This window comes from Dipteris shenzhenensis, chromosome 17 (assembly GCF_047967505.1).
Source record: "Dipteris shenzhenensis isolate YYH24624 ecotype China chromosome 17, Dip_SZ_1.0, whole genome shotgun sequence".
NCBI lineage: Eukaryota > Viridiplantae > Streptophyta > Polypodiopsida > Gleicheniales > Dipteridaceae > Dipteris > Dipteris shenzhenensis.
The window spans coordinates 23841691-23863043 of record NC_141612.1 but is presented as its reverse complement, the minus strand read 5'-3'; the positions used below and the strand labels follow the sequence as shown (position 1 = coordinate 23863043).

General features: G+C 45.1%; 1 protein-coding gene across 2 annotated transcripts in view; it reads left to right on the top strand.

Moving 5' to 3' along the window:
- LOC147891877 (uncharacterized) overlaps window positions 1-21353 on the top strand; it is an 85169-nt gene that overhangs the window by 55804 nt on the left and 8012 nt on the right. For both annotated transcript variants that reach the window (XR_015542462.1, XM_087388347.1), the window contains exon 2: window positions 10453-10543. Coding sequence is in view for 1 of the 2 variants with exons in the window: in XM_087388347.1 (XP_087244473.1) it covers window positions 10453-10543 (91 nt within the window). In the remaining variant the exon portion in view is untranslated. The remainder of the gene's footprint in view (window positions 1-10452; window positions 10544-21353) is intronic.

Genomic DNA, 21353 nt, shown 5'->3' with positions numbered 1-21353 from the left:
GATACAGTTAACCCTACATCTTCTCCATATGTCAGCCCATCAGTTGTCCACATGGCAGCCCTTGTGTTGGGCCACATCCAATACTTCATGTACACATGGCAGCCTCCTAGTTCGGCCCAACCTATGCATGTATCATGCCCTTTTGCTCTCCTCATATGGAGGCGTACAAGTGGGGCAGTGACCCTTCGGATCATAAACATACAAGTGCCAAATAAGTGGGGCGCTCCTCTCTATAGTGTAGGCCGGCATTAACAAGGCTTGTTAACAAAGATGGTGCCATGCCCTTGTAAGACTAGGCCTCAAAGCGAAGCCCTTGTCAATGAGGAGGCATCTGTGAAGATCCACCGATGAAAGGGTTGCCACTGTCGCCCTTTTTTGGAGTATATGAGAGAAGGCCTTGCTGCAAGAGGAGCCCTCGGAAGCCCTTCCCGATGAAGGGCCATCCATGAATATCCATCTATGCAAGGGTTGAATGTCATCCTTTTTTGGAGTATTTAAGAGAAGACTTGTCACTCTAGGGTTTTGAACTTGGAGGCTGGAATGTGGCCATATATGATAAGCTTGCTCAAGGAGAGCTCCACTATGCATCTTTGGACCAATGATTCCCAATCCTCACCTCCGAATGAGGTTAGGATGCTCATTCCCATTTACAAAAAAATAAAGAGTGTGTGTGTGTGGGCGCGCGCTTTGGAGACAGTCTTTTTGTAATATAAAGTTACATGGATTTCACTAATAAAAGTGTGTGTGTGCGTGTGTGGTGAGGTTTGGTGAGAGAGAGAGAGACAGCAGCTTTGGTGGTTCGCAGCCCTGTCTAGTGTTTGTTTTGCAGCTTCACTTCATCTCCATAGCCCTGGAGAACCCTTGGAGGCCTCTACAGACCCTACGCTATAGGCACGACTGCATTTACCTCCTTCGTGCTGCTTCATCGGGTGGTTTTGAGCCTCCTGCTGAGTGCTCTTACTTCATGTACTACTTGTGTGGACTTTAATAACTGGTACTTGCGGTTACGATAAGTCTGGACCCTCAATCCTGCAATACTAGGGTTTTGTACTGTTCATTCGAGCTTTGTGCAGCCATTTTGGAGCCCTCCTTGCTGATGCGATTCTTCATCCTACCCGATTTCGAGCTCTCTTAGTATCTCCTTGGTCTCTAGCTGCTGTGTTCTTTCTATAAATCTCTGTATTTTCCTTTCATACTCTTCTCTATTCCATGAGTTGGCAGCTATGAACACTATATGCATAAGAAACAAAAGCAGGCCTTGGGTCAAGATGACCCTGTTCATGCTTCTCTTAAGGCCCAGCTAGTGTTTGATGTCATGCACGAAGGCTTTAAAATACACACAAGAATTGGAAAAATCCTGCTCCTACTATTGGAATTATGGTTGAGGTGGATGAAATAGTGGATCCAGTGTGTGAATATGCCAAGCATGCAGTAATTATTTTTTCTGTGGTCATATGCTTGTTGCAGTAGATGTGGGTAACTGATTAACAAGGACACTGGGTGGTTGTTTTGTTCGTAAGGTGCATTGTGCTCTTGCAATTTGTTGCCGTTGATCCTCATGGGTTTTTAACTTTTGCATGAGACTACCTTCCTTCGGCGTTCATCAAAAGCAACCTTGTAGAGGCATAACACCTAGACCGCCTCTATAGACCAAAACCTTTTTTGCATCCCCATAACTATCCTTTGCTGTCTTGGATGCTCTAGCTTTGGATTCTGAACTTGTTCGGCTTGTTTGTGGCACGTCTGGATTGGTGCCATTGGTTCTTGGAATGGAGGTGTACTAGAGTAGAGATGTGGAGGTGGCTGCAGTTCCTCTCGTTGGGATGATGGCACTATGTCCACATCAGGATGGAACGATTCTTGTTTTGAAATCATAATCGTGGATGAGTAGCATAAACAAATGCTACTTAAGCATTCTCCAATTTTTTACGGACAGCAAATGGTGCATGTCTTACCCTAGTCGCCTACTAAGGATTATCAAGCCTTGATTCGCCATCGTTGTCCGGTGTGGGTGGAGGTGGTAGATTTTCCTCAATGCTTGGCCTCATTCTTACTGAAAATTGCAGCTTCCTTGGGCAAGGTGGTGTGCCCACCTAGGCCAAATGGAAATTCTAATGTTTTGTGGGATACGGATATCCTCACTCCAGAATCTTACTCTGTTATAGTAAATAATGTTGCTATGTGGAGTGCTTTCTAGAAGCTGAAATGGGGTTTATTTACAAGAGCATGCTTTGAATGCAAAAATTTGGGCACATGGCCTCACAATGCCCCTTAGTTCTGCATAAAATGCCTCCGGATCCCATGCTTCCTCCTATGCAAAATAAGGATGCTGTGCACCTTCAGTGGTAAATAATAAAGGCAATAAACCAGCAATTGCAGCCCAAGATAAGGGAAAGGCATAGATTGTCTCAAATGGGAATGCGTCTACTTCGACGCCCTCCACATCTCAGTCTAAAGCCAAGGAAAACGATTCCACTGAGACTTGCTAGAATCCAAGAAAATTTGTCTCAGGTAGGAGATCTTTACCTCCTCGGACATGGAATGGTACATCTTCCAATGGTCATACTCTTGAAGAAAATGCAGGAATTGGTATTACGTGATGGTTTGCTGTCTTCTCATCAGGTTGTTGTGTCACCTCAGGGAAGAGGCCTAGATCCTGAGGTGGACAGGCAAACTTGATCTACTTGCTTATGAGCTTATCAGGCTGTACATAGCTGTACCTTTTATAAAATTTCTGTGAATATGGTTGAACAAATAAAATGCATCACTCTCAATGTACAGGGTTTGTGCGACACATGGAAATGGAAGCTTGTGTGGACATACGTCAATGAATTGGAGCGTAATATAGTGGCTCTGCAAGAGAATAATAGCATATGTATGTAGGCAGGACAAGACATGACACTTGCTGGTTATGACATCTTTTATGCGAGAGAGCACTTTTTTTCTGGTGTTGCTTTTATTGTGAAACATGTGCTTCAGCCTCTAGTGGCATTAAGTGATAAAGAAGGCAGGATGCCCCTTAGATCTGCATAAAATGCCTCCGGATCCCATGCTTCCTCCTATGCAAAATAAGGAAGCCAGTGGGCCTTCAGTGGCAAAAAATAAAGGCAATAAACCAGCAATTGCAGCCCAAGATAAGGGAAAGGCATAGATTGTCTCAAATGGGAATGCTTCTACTTCGACGCCCTCCACATTTTAGTCTAAAGTTAAGGAAAAAAATTCCACTGAAACTTGGCAGACTCCAAGAAAATTTGTCTCAGCTAGGACATCCTTACCTCCTCGGACATGGAATGGTACATGTTCGAATGGTCATACTCTTGAAGAAAATGCAGGAATTGGTATTACGTAGGCTGCTTTGACAGCAGGTCGTACCCTTTATCCCTGAAGAAGTTGATGGTTTGCTGTCTTCTCATCAACTGTTGTGTCACCTCAGGGAAGAGGCCCTGATCCTGAGGTGGACAGGCAAACTTGATCTACTTGCTTATGAGCTTATCAGCTGTACATAGCTGTACTTTTTATAAAATATCTTTAAATATGCTTGAACAAATAAAATGTATCACTCTCAATGTACAGAGTTTGTGTGACACATGGAAATGGAAGCTTGTGTGGACATATGTCAATGAATTGGAGCGGCTCTGCAAGAGCATAATCAGCATATGTATGTATGCAGGACAAGCCATGACATTTTGTTGGTTATGACATCTTTTATGCGGGAGAGCACTCTTTTTTTGGTGTTGCTTTTCTTGTGAAACATGCTCTTTAACCTCTACTGGCATTAAGATAAAGAAGGCAGGATGCAATATCTTATTCAAGGTGAAATTCTTGAATTTGCCTCGGTTTATGCACCTCAATCTTCTCATTGCAGAGCATCGATCTAGGAGGCAACGCAATAGTGTCCTTGGAGGCACTATCCTTTTATTTGTGGAAATTTCAATAATGAACCACATCAAGGGGATAATACATCTGGTAACACCCACATGTTTACCCTTGAGCGTTATCATTGGTCTCAATTTATATCTTGGCTCAGCCTTCTAGATCTTTGGAAGGAATTTAGGCCTATGCTTCCAGGATATACCTTTCAGCATAATGCCCATTCTTTATATCGTGCAAGATTGGACTGTTGGTACTTGGTAAATGGACATCGGTATGATGCTCTCACTTGCCAAATATGGGTATTACACGTCCTCACATTCTGATCATGCTCTGAGATTGTCCTTTCATGAGATGTCACATGATAGGTTGCCAAATAAACGATTTTTGATAGTTAACAACAGATATTTAGAGCATGATGGGCATAAATAGATGGTTTATAATGCTATAGCTCCTGTTTGGGAACAAAGCTGATTGATCTTGATATTGCCTGGAATGCTTTTGCCTCTCGTATGTAGTCTGACATTCGGGTGTATGGGAAAAGTTATTTGCATAACTTTTGCAAGGCGGTTGCTGATGCTAACTTCAACTGTCAAAGTTTGACAAAACTCAGCATTTCAGAGATTTATCTCAGTCAGAGCTCACGTGTCTATGTTGGGCCAGACTTTTGTTACAAAGCAATGACATTAGGAAAATAGTCAAATGGGAAACAAAAGCCAAGCAAAAGGCTTCCTTGATAAAGGTTGTTCTTCTAAGGAGTTTTTTAAAAGCCTGCATCATAAGAGGCAAACTCAAAATATTTCTCGGATTTTGATAGCTGATGGTCCTCGGACTTCCTCTCGGATGCACCTTGCTCAAGCATGTGTTACTCATTTTGCCCAACAATTTGGAGATATGGGATCTTGCTCGCAGGAGGCTTGGCTTTCATGATGTAAGCTTTTACAGCATGTCTCTATGACCACATCACTCTTGTCCATCCCTACAGCTTGATGCACCTTTCATAGAGAGGAAGTTGTCTGATGCTTTAAAATCATGTGGCAAATGGAAGTCTCCTGGTTGGGATGGTCTTATTGTGGAGTTCTTCCTTGCATATTGGGATGCTCTCAAGCTAGTTTTGTTGCATATATAAATTTGGCTTGGGAAGATCAGCAAATGCTAATGCTTGGAAGAAAGGATTGGTCAAACTGTTGCCCAAAAAGAAGCTTAGCGCACTGCTGTATGCAATAGCTACTCATTCGAAGCTTCGGTCTATAGATTACCGTGCGGATACTGATGCCTTGTATGGTTTAGAGATATATGGCAGAAAACCCATGCTTGCACAAGCATATGCAGATGATTCCTTCTTCACCCCAAAAAATAATGAGAGGGATCTTTTGCAACTCATGAGTGCTCTATTTTTGTATGGGTCGGTTGCTGGTTTGGAGGTAAATTTTTAAAAATTGAAGCTTCTGCCTTTACATGCTAAAGATTGGCATTCCTCTTAATGGCCTGGGGAAATTTGTTGGAGTTGCAAGAAGGATTGAGCAAGTGAAGCAAAAAGAGAGTGTTTATTCAAGAGAGATAGGCCCAATATATAGGCTCCAGTTACATTCAGTAGTGACATCACATATGAGCTCAGTAGAGCATGTAGATCCACAAATCTCTCAATCAGTTCCATGATTCACTCAATCACACCTACTGACACCTATCCATGCACACCATGTGTTCACACACTCACAACCTTAGACCTTAGGACGCTAGATCCCATTACATCAATTTGTCCTTCATCCCCCCCCACAAATTAATGACCTCAACCCTAGTGGTAGTCCATGGGAAACTTCATGGCTTGCCCACCTCTAGTGGCAACACACATGATCCACAACCTGGTAGTCACTCTAGTTGCATCAGCAGTAGACTCATTTGGGCATCCTCATCCCAACATGATCTCACTCTGACTTTGGTTTGTTGGTTTACAATTGGGAGATAGACAATGACTATGCATGGGAATACCCTTAGATTCAACAAGGTAACACACAAGACTAACAATCATTTGAGGGGGACATCCCAAGGCAGAGAACCCTTATTGACCCCACACACAAAAATTATAAATTGAAGATGTGGGGAAATACTCCCCTTTGATGGCATATCTTGTCCTTTTCCTTCTTCTCTTCCAAGCTACCATAGTGTGAGGTTCATTGTCATTGAAGAGGTTCTTGATGTAGCCAATCTTGTAACTTCTTTGCTCTCTGTCCTTCTCCACACTCTTTAATGTATCTTATCCATATTCTGCAATACAAGATCCTTGTAGTCCTTCACCTTCTTTGAGTGTCCAAGCCTTAAAAACATTTTGTGAATCATATGGACTGAAGAGGGTCTTACCACTTGTCATGCAAGGGCAGTGTCTACTCTTATACAAGAGGTGGTCATGATTGTACGGCAAGGTATAGTCAACCAAATGCAAGTACATTTCATACATCATGAAAGATACTGAAACCATAACTAAGGCATCTTTAAAATAAGAATCATAATGGTTGTGGTTGAAACCTTTGTTCCAATCATATCCATTGGAAATCATCATGCAAGTCATGATATATTCTTCCTTGATTTAAGCTCTTGTCATAGTCAACCGACACTAGTCAACTAGTCAACTAGTCAACAAGATAGTATGACTTGAAATCCGCTTCAAAGTATCATAACCTCAATATAAAAGATGAGAAATGCATTCAATTGAACTTCAAAGAGCATTCTCACAACTGAAAAAGCAATATCTGAATCTCTGATATGTACTTTAACTCCTCAAGCATCACTTTAGCATTTAGTGTAGCATCAACCTTCAAAAATAGTCTAGAAATGCTTGTAGAAAACATAGGAACCTTGGACGGTTGCTACCTCACTCCACAAAGCATCAAGTAGAGGGCATTTGCTGCGCAATCAAAGGTACTTGGAAGTAGAAGACTCAGTGCAAGTCTCAGACCAAATGAAGCTTCACACCTCCAGGGGCAGCAACATCTTCTCCACCTCCAAAAACATGTCTTTTTCAAAACTCGACTGGTTTTTAGTTTCTCCTCATTCCCTTGACCATTTGCCCTCAAAATTCACCAGCAAGTAGTCCATAGGGTCGCCTAGGTGCACCTCAGACCATTTTTGAAATGGTGGCTCTAGCAAGCTGTATCATCAGAAATGGCGCGGGATAGGGCGAGTGTAAGTAGGGCTGTAGAAGGACAATTTTCAGAAACCCTCTGGAGTGGAAGTGCGCCTATATGAGGGGAATCTATGGTTGAAAGGGTTTGGAGAATGGTCGCCTACATTGGGAGAACAAGTGCTTGGAAATTCTGCTCAAAAGAGGAGAAAATGGAGAAGAAGAGAGTGTGAGGAAGAAGATGATGACATGGCACTCAAGGAGGTCTCAAGGAGAGTGAACCAAGGCTTTGATACCACATGTTGGAGTTGCAAGAAGGATTGAGCAAGTGAAGCAAAAAGAGAGTGTTTATTCAAGAGAGATAGGCCCAATATATAGGCTCCAGTTACATCCAGTAGTGACATCACATATGAGCTCAGTAGAGCATCTAGATCCACAAATCTCTCAATCACACACCACACACCTAGATTCACTCAATCACACCTATTGACACCTATCCAAGCACACCATGTGTTTGCACACTCACAACCTTAGACCTTAGGACTCTAGATCCCATTACATCAATTTGTCCTTCAAAATTATGTTGCCGAACCAGCATGTTTGGCATCTAGGTTATCCATTGGGCTGGATGGTCACTCGTCGCCAACAAACAGATTGGGTGCTTGAAAAGCTTAAAAAGAAGATGAAGTATTGGAAGTTAGCCACTTGGCCACTACATGTTTGTCTCTGTATTGTGCAATCCTTTTTATTGCCTACATACAGTTCTTCTTACCTCTGATGATGTTTGGTAGGAAGGATATTTAACCATTTATGTCCACTCTTATGGGCACTTTCTGGTGCATGAGGCATGGCCGTAAGAGCCTTATATTGCTTTCTATGGAGCGCCTCTGTTCGCCAAAAATGCATGGTGGTCTAAATATTTTTAAATATTCACATTCATATTTGGCACATAAGGGAAAGATGATGCTGGAATTTCTGCAGGGTAATCAGCCTATGGCTGCCATGATGAGTCATTTGATTTCACAATTGACTTCTGCTTTTGGGCACTGGCATCCCCACCAATGGGATCTTATTGTGGGACACATTGATGGCAGAGTTAAGGGTTGCCCTTTTGTCTCTAGAATGCTTTCAGATTGGGAAGAAATTCTTTCTCATTTCAAATGGCAAGGCCGCACCTCCCTGGAAGGAAATTCTTTGCGCGCTGAACGTTTGCATTGGTTGAAGGTGTTTGACCCTCCCCTTGCCTTGCAAGAACCCAGGTGCTCTTATTTCATTTCATCCAAAGGGATACAGTTGGTAGGTGATGTGTTACATCCTGATGCTACATGATCTCTTTTCCATTGGAGGGATTCCTCATCACTATATAATCCAAGGGTTGTCCCCATAATAGAATCACAGCATATTGCTGTCTCTGGGGTAAGTCTCTGTTTCATTCTACCACGAATAGTTGGGATAGTTACTGATTTCACTATCTATTAAGCAGAAAATACCGGCGAAACACAATCAATGGTCTTCAACGGTAAGGCTCTGGGGGAAAAGCTCGAAGCGGATGTATGGTGATATGCTGATACGGTTAGACACTATGGTTTGGGGCTGTATTATAGAAACTTTTGGCATTCTCTTTCTCAGATGCTTCAATCTTTCATACTAGTATCAAAGTTGGAGCTCTCTTATCGTCTCACAGATTGGACTCTATACTACTAGGATTCAGGCAATCATCCTCTACGGTTGGCTAATATAATAGTGGCCAGTTTGTATAGGGTTTTGATGCCTTCACTATGGATTCCAGATCGAGGAAAACAGATTTGGTCTATGCATCATCATGCCAAGTGGTGGTGCAAAAGATTGAGACAGCTTTGGAGTTGTTAATTGCCTCTTCGCCAACAGGTGTTTCTATGGTGGGTGATGTTAGGGGTTATTCCGTTTGGTCAACTCCTAGCACGTAGACATATTGCTCCTACTGTTTGTCACAAATGTCTAACTCCTAGGGAATCATTGATCCATCTCTTGTGGCATTGCCCCATTACTCATGACTTTCTATTTCTATTATGGCAATGTCTTTGAGCCAGATTTCCTATTGCTATCTTTGGCAAGCTCTTTTGGATATTTGGCATATATACATCGAGGCCTGAGTTTCATCTTTTCTTTACTTGGGTTCAATATTGGGGCCGCTGGACTTTGTGGAAGGACATAAATCATAGTGTCGTTGGAGATTCCACTTTTTCCAAGTTTCACTATTTCCGGATGTCCCTCAGGCAGTCTTTTGACGATTTTCTCAGTGCACATCAGATAGATTCCTTAGTCTACTTGTCTTATATTGAAATCTTTTGATGTTTGTAATGGCATATTCACACTTTGGGAACTGCTTCTTCTAATATAAAGGAATATGGATTCCACAAAAAAAGAAAGAAGGTGTGTGTGTGTGTATTTGTACAAAAATATGTATATATGTGCACACATCTATAGATAGATAAAAGATGCATAAATACATAGATATACGTGTATGTATGGATGTATGCATGTAAATATCCATGTATGTATGGTTCTCATAGTTTGTGCTCGAGAGACAATCAATTAGTGAAATGATCTTTCTTTGTCTATCCTTTTCTTACCTTTGCTTCTTAGAAAATTGTTAGGCTATCAGATCAAAGTTGTTTAACTGTCAGTAAGGGACTTTCCATACTAAGGAGAATGCTTCGCAGTATTAGGGGATTATATTTCCATCATAGTTTTTCCCATAGGTTACCATATGCATATGGCATATGGGTATGGAAGTATGATTGGAGTATGGTTCAGCCCTTGGGGCTTTACAACAAAAAACAACAGGATAATATACATTGTACACATTTAATGAAAGAGAGTTACAAAACTTTCAACTTCAAACTTGTATTAATTTTAAAGTCATGAACTGATTAAAAAAACGTTTTATAAAGATCTGGGAAGTTGGAACCCAGCCCCCCCCGCAAAAAAAAATAAAAAAAAATAAAAAAAATAATAAGTGCAAGTATGATTGGCCGTACAATACGCGTACGGAAAATTTATTTCATATGCGTATGGTTCAGTATGGACCCAACTATGATTTCCATTACTAGTTTTCTTTCTTATGAACTTAAGAAGAATGGGGATTTACGAACATAAAACGATGGCTTGTTTTTTCTTGGGCCTTCAAATTGATGCTGACTATGTTCTCTTCATTTGTTTTTGAATGCAAAATGGGCCAGCCAAAAATACTCTCTCTCTGTCTCTCTCTATTTTACATGGGTCATTTTTGGCCCCTCGAGGACGTTAATAGACTCTACTTCTACTTCTACTTCTCTCCCCTCTCTGGTTTCTCCAGGTGATGTAAGGATTTATGTTTTGCACTTTGTCCCATAAGCCCATGAGGCTTTCTGCGGACGTTAATAGATATTTCTTTCTTTCTTTCTTTCTCTCTCTTATGTGCTTCACATTTCAATTTTTTGCAGAATGCAGTTGATGCTGCAGACAGGGTCTACGTAGCAGCAATTGATAAGTTTGAAGCGATGATGGGATTAAGTCAAAGATATGCACCTGGTGGTAGGTATTCCATCCATCTATGGATTTTGTTTTATAGTAAGCCATGTTTTAGGTATAAGCTGATTATATGCGACTGTAGAGAAGCCTCACAAAGATTATTAGTTGGCACAATGCATATAGTTCAATGCACCTGTCATAAAAAGGTTCACCCCTTTGTATTGCATGCAATTTGTTAGAACGTGGTGTGCACCCTCAATTGCAATCGACAATTTGAGGGTTGCATTTTCCATGTACTCCAAACCCATATCCTTAGTGCAAGATGCACTTTGATTTTCCCTCACATGGGTGGGCTGGCACAAAAAATGCTTGCCACCTCAACCCCACTCCACTCTTTTTAAATTCACTATGGTAGGGTTGGCACAAAAGATGCTTGCCACCTCTACCCTTTCTCACACATTTTAAATTCTAGCTCCCATTGACCTTGCCCACACTTCATTTAATGTTGCCTAGGTGGAGACATGGCACATGGGGGTTTCCTCCCACATCATCCAATATACATATTAAATATGGCAAGTAGCATGGACTATATGTATCATTTTCAAAGATGCTTCCTAGATGGAGGGATGGCACATGGGCTCCCTTGCCGCCTCAACCATGGGGCCTTGGCGGCTCAGTATATTATGTGACTATTGCCACAGCGTTACATGCTTGGGTCACAACCGAACAAAGAAAGGCTTGAGGTAACGTTTGTTGAAGACCTTTTGTGTTACGCTCAAGTTGAGGTAACATGACCTCGGAAGGGTCAGTCAACATTTTCCTTTAAAGGATCAATGTTTGTATTATATTTGTTTGGGCTTCATGTAAATGATAAAAAAGTAATCAAGGTCAAGGTCCTTGGTGAGGGTAACATGGCACTAGACTAGGTGGATCTAAGGCTAAGGGGCCTAAATGCATGAAATGTGCCAAGGGGCAAATGGTTTCAATGATATCCCAAGAGAAGGGTAAATGATGCATTTAGGAGGGAACCTAGAATGAAGACATGTGGCATACTAGATCCATCTATGAAATTTTGGGGCTTGGTGGAATTTGTAAGGAGGAGCCTTCACGTAGCGAAAGATATAGAGAGCTTACTACCACCAAGGTTGGTTGGGAGGATAATCCTTGTGCCTATGCCCGTGATTGAATAAAAGATTAGGCGTTGACAAAATTTCACGTATCATTTGGTATCAAAGCGTGCAAGTGGATCACGAGAGTTGGAGCATGGCTAGCCGGAAGAGCTATGGCCGTGTGTAGGTGTGCTGTGGTGCATCGTTGCAGAAGTCGCTGAAGAGCAGCGTGTAGAGGCGATTGGCTGAGCTCGCTGGCAAGACTTTGGTGGGAAGTCTTAGGTGCTTGATTGGAGGTTGTGCACGTTGCTTAGGGTCGTCATTTGCAAAGCCCATGGTTGGAATGTTGCTTAGTCGTTGGAGAGCTGCTGGTCGTCGTTTTTGGGCTTGTCATTGAAGAGCAGTTGTTGGAGTATCTGCTCAAGCCGATAGTTGGAGTTGCCCGTTGTATTGGTCGCTTGGTCGTGCAGCGTTGATGCTCGCAAGGTCGTTTGTTAGCAGACATTGTCGCAGGTGTACAACTTGGTACCTTTAGGGAATTTGGTTAGTATTGAAGACTGGGACGGAACATTATATGATTGGCTGGCGTTCGTTCGTGGGTCGATTGCGGTGCGAAGTTCGTGAGTAAAATAGTCACGTAGATCAGTCCTCTTCGTCATCGAATTGATCACTTTGGAATGAGAAAGATGACGCATTCTACCATGCGTAAATTCAGTCGTGACTGCTGATATGCACTAGATGTGGAAAAGCTGCGTATTTTTGAATCGGGCTGGCTGCTGCCTTCATGCGTAGGGCTCTCTTCATTTGAAGGCGAGGTTACTGGAGTCATGACTACCTGCAGAGAGCTACTGTGTGGTCACGGGACTTGCTTGTGACATTTTGTTATTTGGAGATTTCGGTTATCAATGAGTACTATGCAGATAACAGACAATAACTGTTGAAGTGAGAGGTAGGGTGTTTTGGGTCTCCAACGAGGGTGTAGCTGAGCCACAGCAGGAATATTCATCTGGTTCAAATACATGAACAACTTGATCTCTCTTTGCTACATGAATGACCAGGGAGTATTCTATGCCTTCTAAGTTTATTTGCCTCCGTGTTTAAGTTAATTCAGATTGCAGGAGTTTCCCTAGCATAGGGAAAAGTGGGTTTGGTTACAGTGTGATATATGCCTGGTTAGCTGTAAATTTGGAAGTTGGACTTTCGATTTGTAAATACAGTTTCAAGCGGTGTTTTATTTATCTACCCAAAAAAAAAAAAACACCCCCATTGACCAAAATGGAAGTAGAAGAAGAAGCTTCTAGGGTGGATCCCGTAGAGTCGGGAGTCCGGCCGACCCCGTTGGTGTCGCGCCCAGCATGCCATACACTTTCTGGCAGAATTGCAATGTTAGAAGATGCATTGCAGCAGATTTTAGCGCAACAGTTACAAGCAAATGTAGGGCAATTTGAACTCAGGAAAATGGTTCATAGTATGTCTACTAGACCGTCTCGTGAAGAGAAGGGTAAAGCTCCAATCGAACTTGAGTCCAGTGTGTTAGATATCAATGCTCCACTCTCGTGTAACTATGCGGGAACCAGCTAACTCTACTTGTAAGCCCCCCATATGAGGAGAAGCGGAGTTGGCACTCTGCCAACTAGGCTACATGCAAGTGCGGGAAGGCATCCCATGACTGACCGCACTGAGGGTAGATGGAGCATTTTCCGGTGCAGCCCACTCTTGGGTTGCGAGGCCCGTTTGGAGCCTCAGATGATCCCGGATGGCTCTAGGCCGAATGGTAGCCGTAGGTCAGTTGCTCTATTTTGCACACCGGTTCTGTCGTGTGGTCGGTGGCCTATTTTGGGACCGACCCCCAGTCGGCCGTTTTGGGCAGACTGGGTCGGTCACCCAATTGGCTCTAACCAACTACTTGTGCTAGCTATATAAGAGCAAGCCCGTGAAGCCCATTTCATCACTGGCTACAGCAACCCTGATTCCTTAGCATCCAGCCTCCGTCTTCTACTGTTTCCAGGTCGCCATCGAAGCTTCTTTCACAAGAGCGCACGGCTAGGAGGCAGTGCCATCTATTCTATCAGTTTTACAGTAATTAAATTTTTGATTCTCCATACTATCTGCTTTCTCTCTTGCGTACGAGATCCTGTTATCTGTTGAGCACATGGCGTTAATTCAACATGTCACCACAACGGAGGAGGCATGGACGGTCTTGAAAAATCAGTACGAGACTACGAATCAGACGCAGATTCAGAATCTGGAGACTCAACTCGCGAACGAGAAACTGTCTGAGTCTGAAACGGCAGAGAAGTTCATCACCAGGGTGAAGAATCTGCGCGATCAGATGACTGCGATTGGCATCACTTTCACCAGCGAGAATCGAGCATGGAGGTGCATACGGATTCTCCCACCAAAGTACGACGGTCTTGTTACAGCGCTGAATACGCAGAACAGAAATCTGTCTCTTAACTTTGAGGATTTCAGCGCAATGCTTCTGGAGGAGAAGATGCGTCGAAAGACGAGGACTGGGGAAGATTCGGCTTTCTACGCTGGATCAAAGAAAGGTAAGGCTAAGGACTCTGGTAACCCATCTTCTTTTGATGATAAAAAGAGAAAGAAGAAGATCAAGTGCTTCTATTGCAACAAGGCAGGGCACAAGCAGAATGAGTGCCAGAAGAAGATTGCAGATGAGAAGAACGGAGTAAAGAAAGAGTCCAGCAACAGCGCGCAGGCAGTACCAGTAGAGCTGTTCGTAGCAATTGAGGAGATTTGCACGGAGGCAGTTCATGTACCTGCGGATGAACCGTGGATTATTGACAGTGGTGCATCGCGCTACATGAGCAGTCGGAAGGATTGGTATACCTCTCTACAGCCGGTAAGGAATGACATCCTGGTAGCAGTCGGCAATGATGCAAAATGTCCAGCAAAAGGAAAAGGTACGATTGCTCTCAAGTCAGATGGAGTTGTAAAACAGTTGTTCGATGTTCTTTATGTGCCAGATATCAAGAGGAACTTGTTGTCCGCCGTTTCTGCGATCACGGATCGGACCTCAAAGTTTACTTCGATAAGAATGGCGCACAGATTTTGGATCTTCAAGGAAAGGTCGTTGGTAAAGGTACACGGCGCAACATCTACGAACTCTCAGCTTTCAGTGCTCGAGCGGATGTGAAGAGCGGATGTGAAGAACACTAAGCTGTGGCATGAGAGGTTTGGTCATCTAAACCTTAGTTCTTTATAGGAGATGCATAAAAGTGGAATGATTGCAGACCTACCAGAAATTGCAGATCTGTTCGATGTATGTGAAGCTTGCATGATGGGCAAGCAGCATCGGCATCCCTTTCCTAAAGAGGCCAGCAGGGCAAAGGCTCCTCTAGAGCTCGTTCACACGGACCTCTGCGGAAAGATGGAGACGGAAGCTGTGGGTGGTTTCTACTACTTCATGATGCTGATCGACGACTATAGTAGAAGGATATGGATAAACTTCGTGAAGACTAAAGACGAGGCTTTTAGTAAGTTCAAGGAATGGCATGTAATGGTCAAGAAAGAATCGGGGAGGAAGGTGAAGAAGTTGAGATCAGACAGAGGTGGAGAGTTCACATCAAGTGCATTCGAAAGTTACTGCAAAAGTCACGGGATCTAGAGGCAGCCACATACATCACAGCAAAATGGAGTAGGAGAATGTAAGATGCGTGTCATCTGCGAAATGGGCAGGAGTATGATGAAAGGGAAAGATTTGTCAAAGACTTTCTGGACTGAAGCATGTAACATGGCGGTTTACATTGTGAATCGTAGCTACGCGAAGGCTGTGAATGGGATGACTCCACTGCAGGCCTTTTCTGGTAAGAAACCTTCAGCTGCACATTTCAGAGTTTTTGGATGTGACTGTTTTGTGCATGTTTCTGATGCCGGAAGTGTATTTTCTTGGGCTACAGTGAAGAGACGAAGGGTTACCGTCTCTATAACCCTGTTACCAAGAAGGTAAATGTAAGTCGCGATGTGGTTTTCTCAGAACAACCGCATCAATTGGAGGAGGATGCTTGCTTCCCGAATAACCAGGACCAAGATATCCATCCAGTACCGCCACCAATAGCAGACCGAACTCCCCCAACGGTGCTTGGGAGGATTTAAGACAAAGACGAGGAAGAAGAGCCTCAGAAACACAAGAGCAACGGCCATTCCCGAAGTGGGTAAAGCAGCTTTTGGATGGCAGAGAACCTCTAGCCATTGAGGAGGAACCATCCGAACACCGCCGGTCCAAGAGATTAGAGGAGCAAAGAAGGGCGTAGGAATACTTGGTTAACTATGCTTTGATGACAGAGGTGATCCATGTTGAAGAACCCAAGTGTCTTAAAGAGGGACAGGGTGATGATAGGTGGATGGAGGATATGCAATCGGAGTATGACTCCATAATAAAGAACAACACTTGGGACCTTGTGGATTGACCACCAAAACGCAAGGTAATCGGCACCAAGTGGGTGTACAAGACCAAGTACAAGTCCGACGGCACGTTGGATAAGTACAAGGCTCGGCTCGTGGCAAAAGGATTCGCACAGGTACATGGTTTCGATTATCAGGATACTTTTGCTCCCACAGCTCGTCGACTAACCACAATTCGCAGTGTTTTGGCTTTAGCTGCCCAGGGAAGTTGGCCCGTGTTTCAGATGGATGTAAAATCCGTCTTTCTGAATGGAGATCTCAAGGAGGTATACGTGGAACAACCACCAGGTTTTGAGATACTCGGTTCAGAAGGTAAAATCTGTAAACTGAAGAAGGCACTTTACGGGTTGAAACAGGCCCCACGAGCGTGGTACCAGTGAATTGATGCCTACTTTCTGCAAAACGGGTTCAGGAGGAGCCCATCTGATGCAAATTTGTATATCTTCAGAGAAGGAGGCAGGTGTATGATCGTGGTTCTTTATGTGGACGACCTTGTCATAACAGGGAACCATGAAGAGAAGATCTCGCAGACTTGAAGTTTGGCAAGAAAGAAAGAAAGAAAGAAAGAAAGAAAGAACGTTTATTAAAGTCTTCGGAAGACCGATGGGTCTATGAGACTGTGAAAATCCTAATACAACGAGCTGTGGTAGTGGAGCTACTAAACGAGCGTCCATACCAATGCAAAATGCAAAATGCCAAAAATGCAGAATGGCAGTACTAAGCCCTAAGTACAACATAGTCATGTCGGTGGTCGACTATATATCAATCTCAGCATCATCATCAATATCATCATCATCCCCAGCAACAGCAAGATATCAGGATGGATTTGACCACGCATTGGACAAGATCTATGGATCAGTACTAGAGAGGGAGATCAACAGTCATACAGAGGCACTGGGCCAGCGAGCACTAGGGCAGGAGTGGGGCTGACACGTTGCAAGAGACGAGCCTTCCTCACGCACAGGATGGATGAGATCATCTGATCATTTCGCGGCGGGGGAGACCCGACCACTAGACGGGGACTTCTTTTGGAGGGGAAGCCACCCATCCCCATCACTAATCCGGGAGTGTGGCACACTTATGCATGCTGCCTATATGATGTCTCGAGGCAGACATTGCCATACATGTCCTCTATGCCCAGGCCCACAACCTGCCATCTATTCACTACGCTGAATGTGCGGGATGCACTTCACCGCCTCCACAACCGGAAAGCATAGGATCATGAGGGCCTCCAGACAGAGCACTTCACACATGGGCAGGAGGTTCTAGCACCAATTCTTGCACATATGTTTAACCTTGTAGTTTGTCATGGCTTCCCCACTATCGTACCGATACACAAAGCAGAAGACCTCATGGACACTGGGAACTATAGCACCCTCATGATTGGCCACACATTGGCCAAGATCTATGGATCGGTACTAGAGAGGGAGATCAGTAGTCATACAGAGGCACAGGGGCAGCGAACACTAGGGCAAGAGCGGGGCTGACATGCTACAAGTGACGAGCCTTCCTCACATACAAGATGGATGAGATGATCTGATCATTTCACGGGGGAGACACCACCACTGGATGGGGACTTCTTTCAGAGGGGAAGCCACCCATCCCCATCACTGATCTGGGAGTGTGGCACACTTATGCATGCTGCCTATATGATTTCCCAAGGCAGATACCACCATACATGTCCTCTATGCCCAGGCCCACAACCTGCCATCTATTCGCTACGCAGAATGTGCGGGATGCACTTCGTCGCCTCCACAACCGGAAAGCACAGGATCATGAGGGCCTCCAGACATAGCACTTTACACATGGGCAGGAGGTTCTAGCACGGATTCTTGCACATATGTTTAACCTTGTAGTTTGTCACGGCTTCCCACTAGCATGGAGCACCACCACTATTGTACCGATACACGAAGCAGGAGACCTCATGGACACTGGGAACTATCGCACCCTCATGATTGGCCACACATTGGCCAAGATCTATGGATCGGTACTAGAGAGGGAGATCATCAGTCATACACAGGCACGGGGGCAGCAAGCACTAGGGCAAGCAGGATTCAAGAGGCAACACTCTACGCTAGACCACATTTTCACTCTTGAGGGATGTCATCGAGGAGGTGAGGTTCAGACATTAGAAAGTCTACACATGTTTCGTAGACTTTCGAAAGGCTTTCGACATTGTCCCACGATCCCGTATGATCAGGAGGCTACAAGGGATGCAGATTCCAGAGATGCTGATATGGGTTGTGATGAGCCTATATGAGCCAGTCAGAGGTAGTGTCTATGCTCCAGGCGGTCTATCGGATTGGTTCAAGAGCAGCATTAGGGTGAAGTAGGGCTGCCCTCTCTCACCGACTCTCTTTGGACTCTACATAGATGAGATCATATCTTTCATAGATCGCCTAGGCGACGAGGGTTCATTATTGGGTGATCTCCTCATACAGATATTGTTATACGCTGATGATATAGTCCTTATATCCTTTTCGGCGGAGGGGCTGTAGAGAGATCTGGAGGCATTAGAGGTGTTCTGCAGAGAGAGAGACCTGACGTGTTTCCAGGCGCACTTCCAGGATCCACCGACGAGGGGCTGGCTTTTGGACACTGGTGAGACCGATTGCCATGTATGCAACACCGTTCTGGGGGTGCGATCTTCCAAGGACAGGCTGGAGGAGCTTCGAGCGGCTACAGGTCATGATGGGGTCCAGGATGATCCGATGTAAGTCCTCAGTCCCACATGAGATAGTACAGGCAGAGTTCGCCGCCGTGACACCTCTCTAGGTTGATGCCATCTTTCAGACAGTGACTTTCATCCACAGAGTCTGGGACTCACCCCACTGGAGACTTTCGAGGTTCGCCCTAGAGTCATCCAAATGACTAGCAGAGAGCGGGGCAGACACATGGTATGCATGCATATCCACATGGCTTGCCAGGCACGGTATCTAGATGGACATGCTTCCTCCCTTTCAGTACAGCATGGATGCGCCTCTTGAGTCGATCCTGCGAGATGAGATCAACTGTATTATACGGTTAGACCTCCTCGAGCTTCATACATCCCGAAGTTGGAGGGAGGACTAGGAGCTCCCCACCAAGATCTAGTTTTACCGTGACCACTTCTTGAGAGTATCAAAGGAGGGATTCATCATCAGACCCCAGTATCTCAAGGACAAAGGAGTCTCCCACGCACTAAGGATTGCCATTGGTCAGAGTCTCCCACGCACTAAGGATTGCCATTGGTCAGATGCGGGTTTCATCCCATCAGTTGAGGATCGAGGCAGGGAGAGAAACATGTATACCTAGAGAGTAGTGGGTTTGCACGTTATGTGCACTGGGGGCGGTTGAGATAGAGGAGCATTTTCTTTGTGTTTGCCCAATCTACTACGAGATCCGGGGGCACCATCACTGTCTCTTCCTGAAGGAGAGTGGCTTCGGTCCTTTGTCACGACTCATCCATTTCTGTGACCAGGTTTGTATGGGGCTTTATCTGATGGAGATGCGTCAGCACAGGGAGACACTATTGCGATAGATTAGAGAGTAGCAGTGGATGGCCAGACCACCACAGGACATAGAGGATGACCAGGCACGACGACACGTCACAGACTTCTATACATTTGAGTCAGCCCCAGGACACAGTGGAGCTAGCCGACATTTGAGTGGAGTGGAGTGGAGAAGGAGCTAGCCCCAGGACACAGTGGAGTGTAGAAGGAGCTAGCCGACATGAGAACAGTCTGGATGAGCAGCCAGCACAGTACCACCGAGAGAGGGGCGCAGAGACCACATGCGCGACAGAGAGTCCCCAGAGTACACCCTATTGAGGTCCGACCTATCACAGCTTTCCTCAGGGGGGACCGACAGAGACGAGGAGTCACTTTGGGACATAGCTTAGAGAGTCCAGAGAGCGAGGAGACCGCATCTCCCACCGCAGCGCGAGACAGCTCGATACACATATACGAGACATCTTCGCAGCCCATCAGAGAGCCATCACTGTACCAGACTTCGGTTTCTGATTCTGTCTTTGAGTCCCAGTGCCGAGACTGACTTGTTTTCAGTTTGTCCTTGATATTGGATAGATTGATCTGGCCCACTATGTAGTTGCAGTTGACTATTTCTATTCATGATTTGACTTTGTTAGCATAGATTAGTACTCAGCAAGGGTCCTAGCGTGCCCTTTGCTTGAGCCCACTGAGGCTTGTATGAGTTTGCTTTTCTGTGTACTTTGTCCCATAGGCCCGTGAGGCCTCCCCTAGACGTTCTTTCTTTCTTTCTCCCTCTTCCCTCTCATTTTCCCACATGTCCCTTTTGCTTCCACTTCCCCCTCCCCTTTTCCTCCTATCTCACTTGTATATTTCCATCTCCCCATGAGTCATCTCCTCTCTCCTATGCTCTCATCGTGAAGTTCGTATGCACGGCATAGTTACCGCGGAACGGCGGAACGCCTTCCTGGAACGCCGGAACGCCGGTCCGGAGCTGCACGCGTGCCCGGAACGTGCGAAACGGGACCGGAACGCGCGAAACAGCCGGAACGTGCCGGAACGCCCGTTCCGGGCGTTCCGGCCTATGTGCTCCTGCGCGACGGCGGCGGCGGCGGTTAGATAAGCCGCTGCATCTTTTTTGGCTCATTTGCTGCCTTCCTCCTTTGCTGTCCCGTTGGCTGCTCCCTACCTTGGCTGCCCCTTTGGCTGCTCCCTACCTTGGCTGGCCGCTGCCCCCTTGGCTGCTCCCTACCTTGAGGCTTGGCAGCTGGCTGCCCCCTTGGCTGCTGCCCCTTGGCTCAGTGGCTGCCCCCTTGGCTGCCCCTTGGCTTCCCCTTTGGCTGCCCCAGGGCCCAGGGCCCACACTCTCCCTACCTTGGCTGCCCCCTTCCCTTGCTTGGTTGGCACTTGACTCTTGAGCAGGTAAAATTTAAAATTTGACGCAATGAACATTGGAATTTGGATATTCTAGTTTGCTGCATTTTTTTCGAGTTAGTGGACACTTTACTTATGTCTCATGCAAGGGCATTTTGATTGTTTTTTTTATTTTCAGCCATTTATCAATTTCAATGGCACCTCCTCGTGGCATAGATGCAGAAAACAGATCTCCTTGGTGGAATGAGGTGGATCTTGTGTCCAGATATGATAGTGCAAGAGGAGGAGGGTCACGCAAGTGGAAATGCCACTTTTGTGGTTCCATTAAGAGTGGAGACACGGATCGTGTGCGAGCCCATTTGTTGGGGGTTAGAGGCAAAGGCATTTCTGTTTGCCCTACAGTGTCAGGAGCAGATATCATACGATTGCAGGCACTTGCAGATAGACTTGATGCAGCAGGGAGTCGGCCCTCTATTCTTGATCCTCGAGGTACATCAT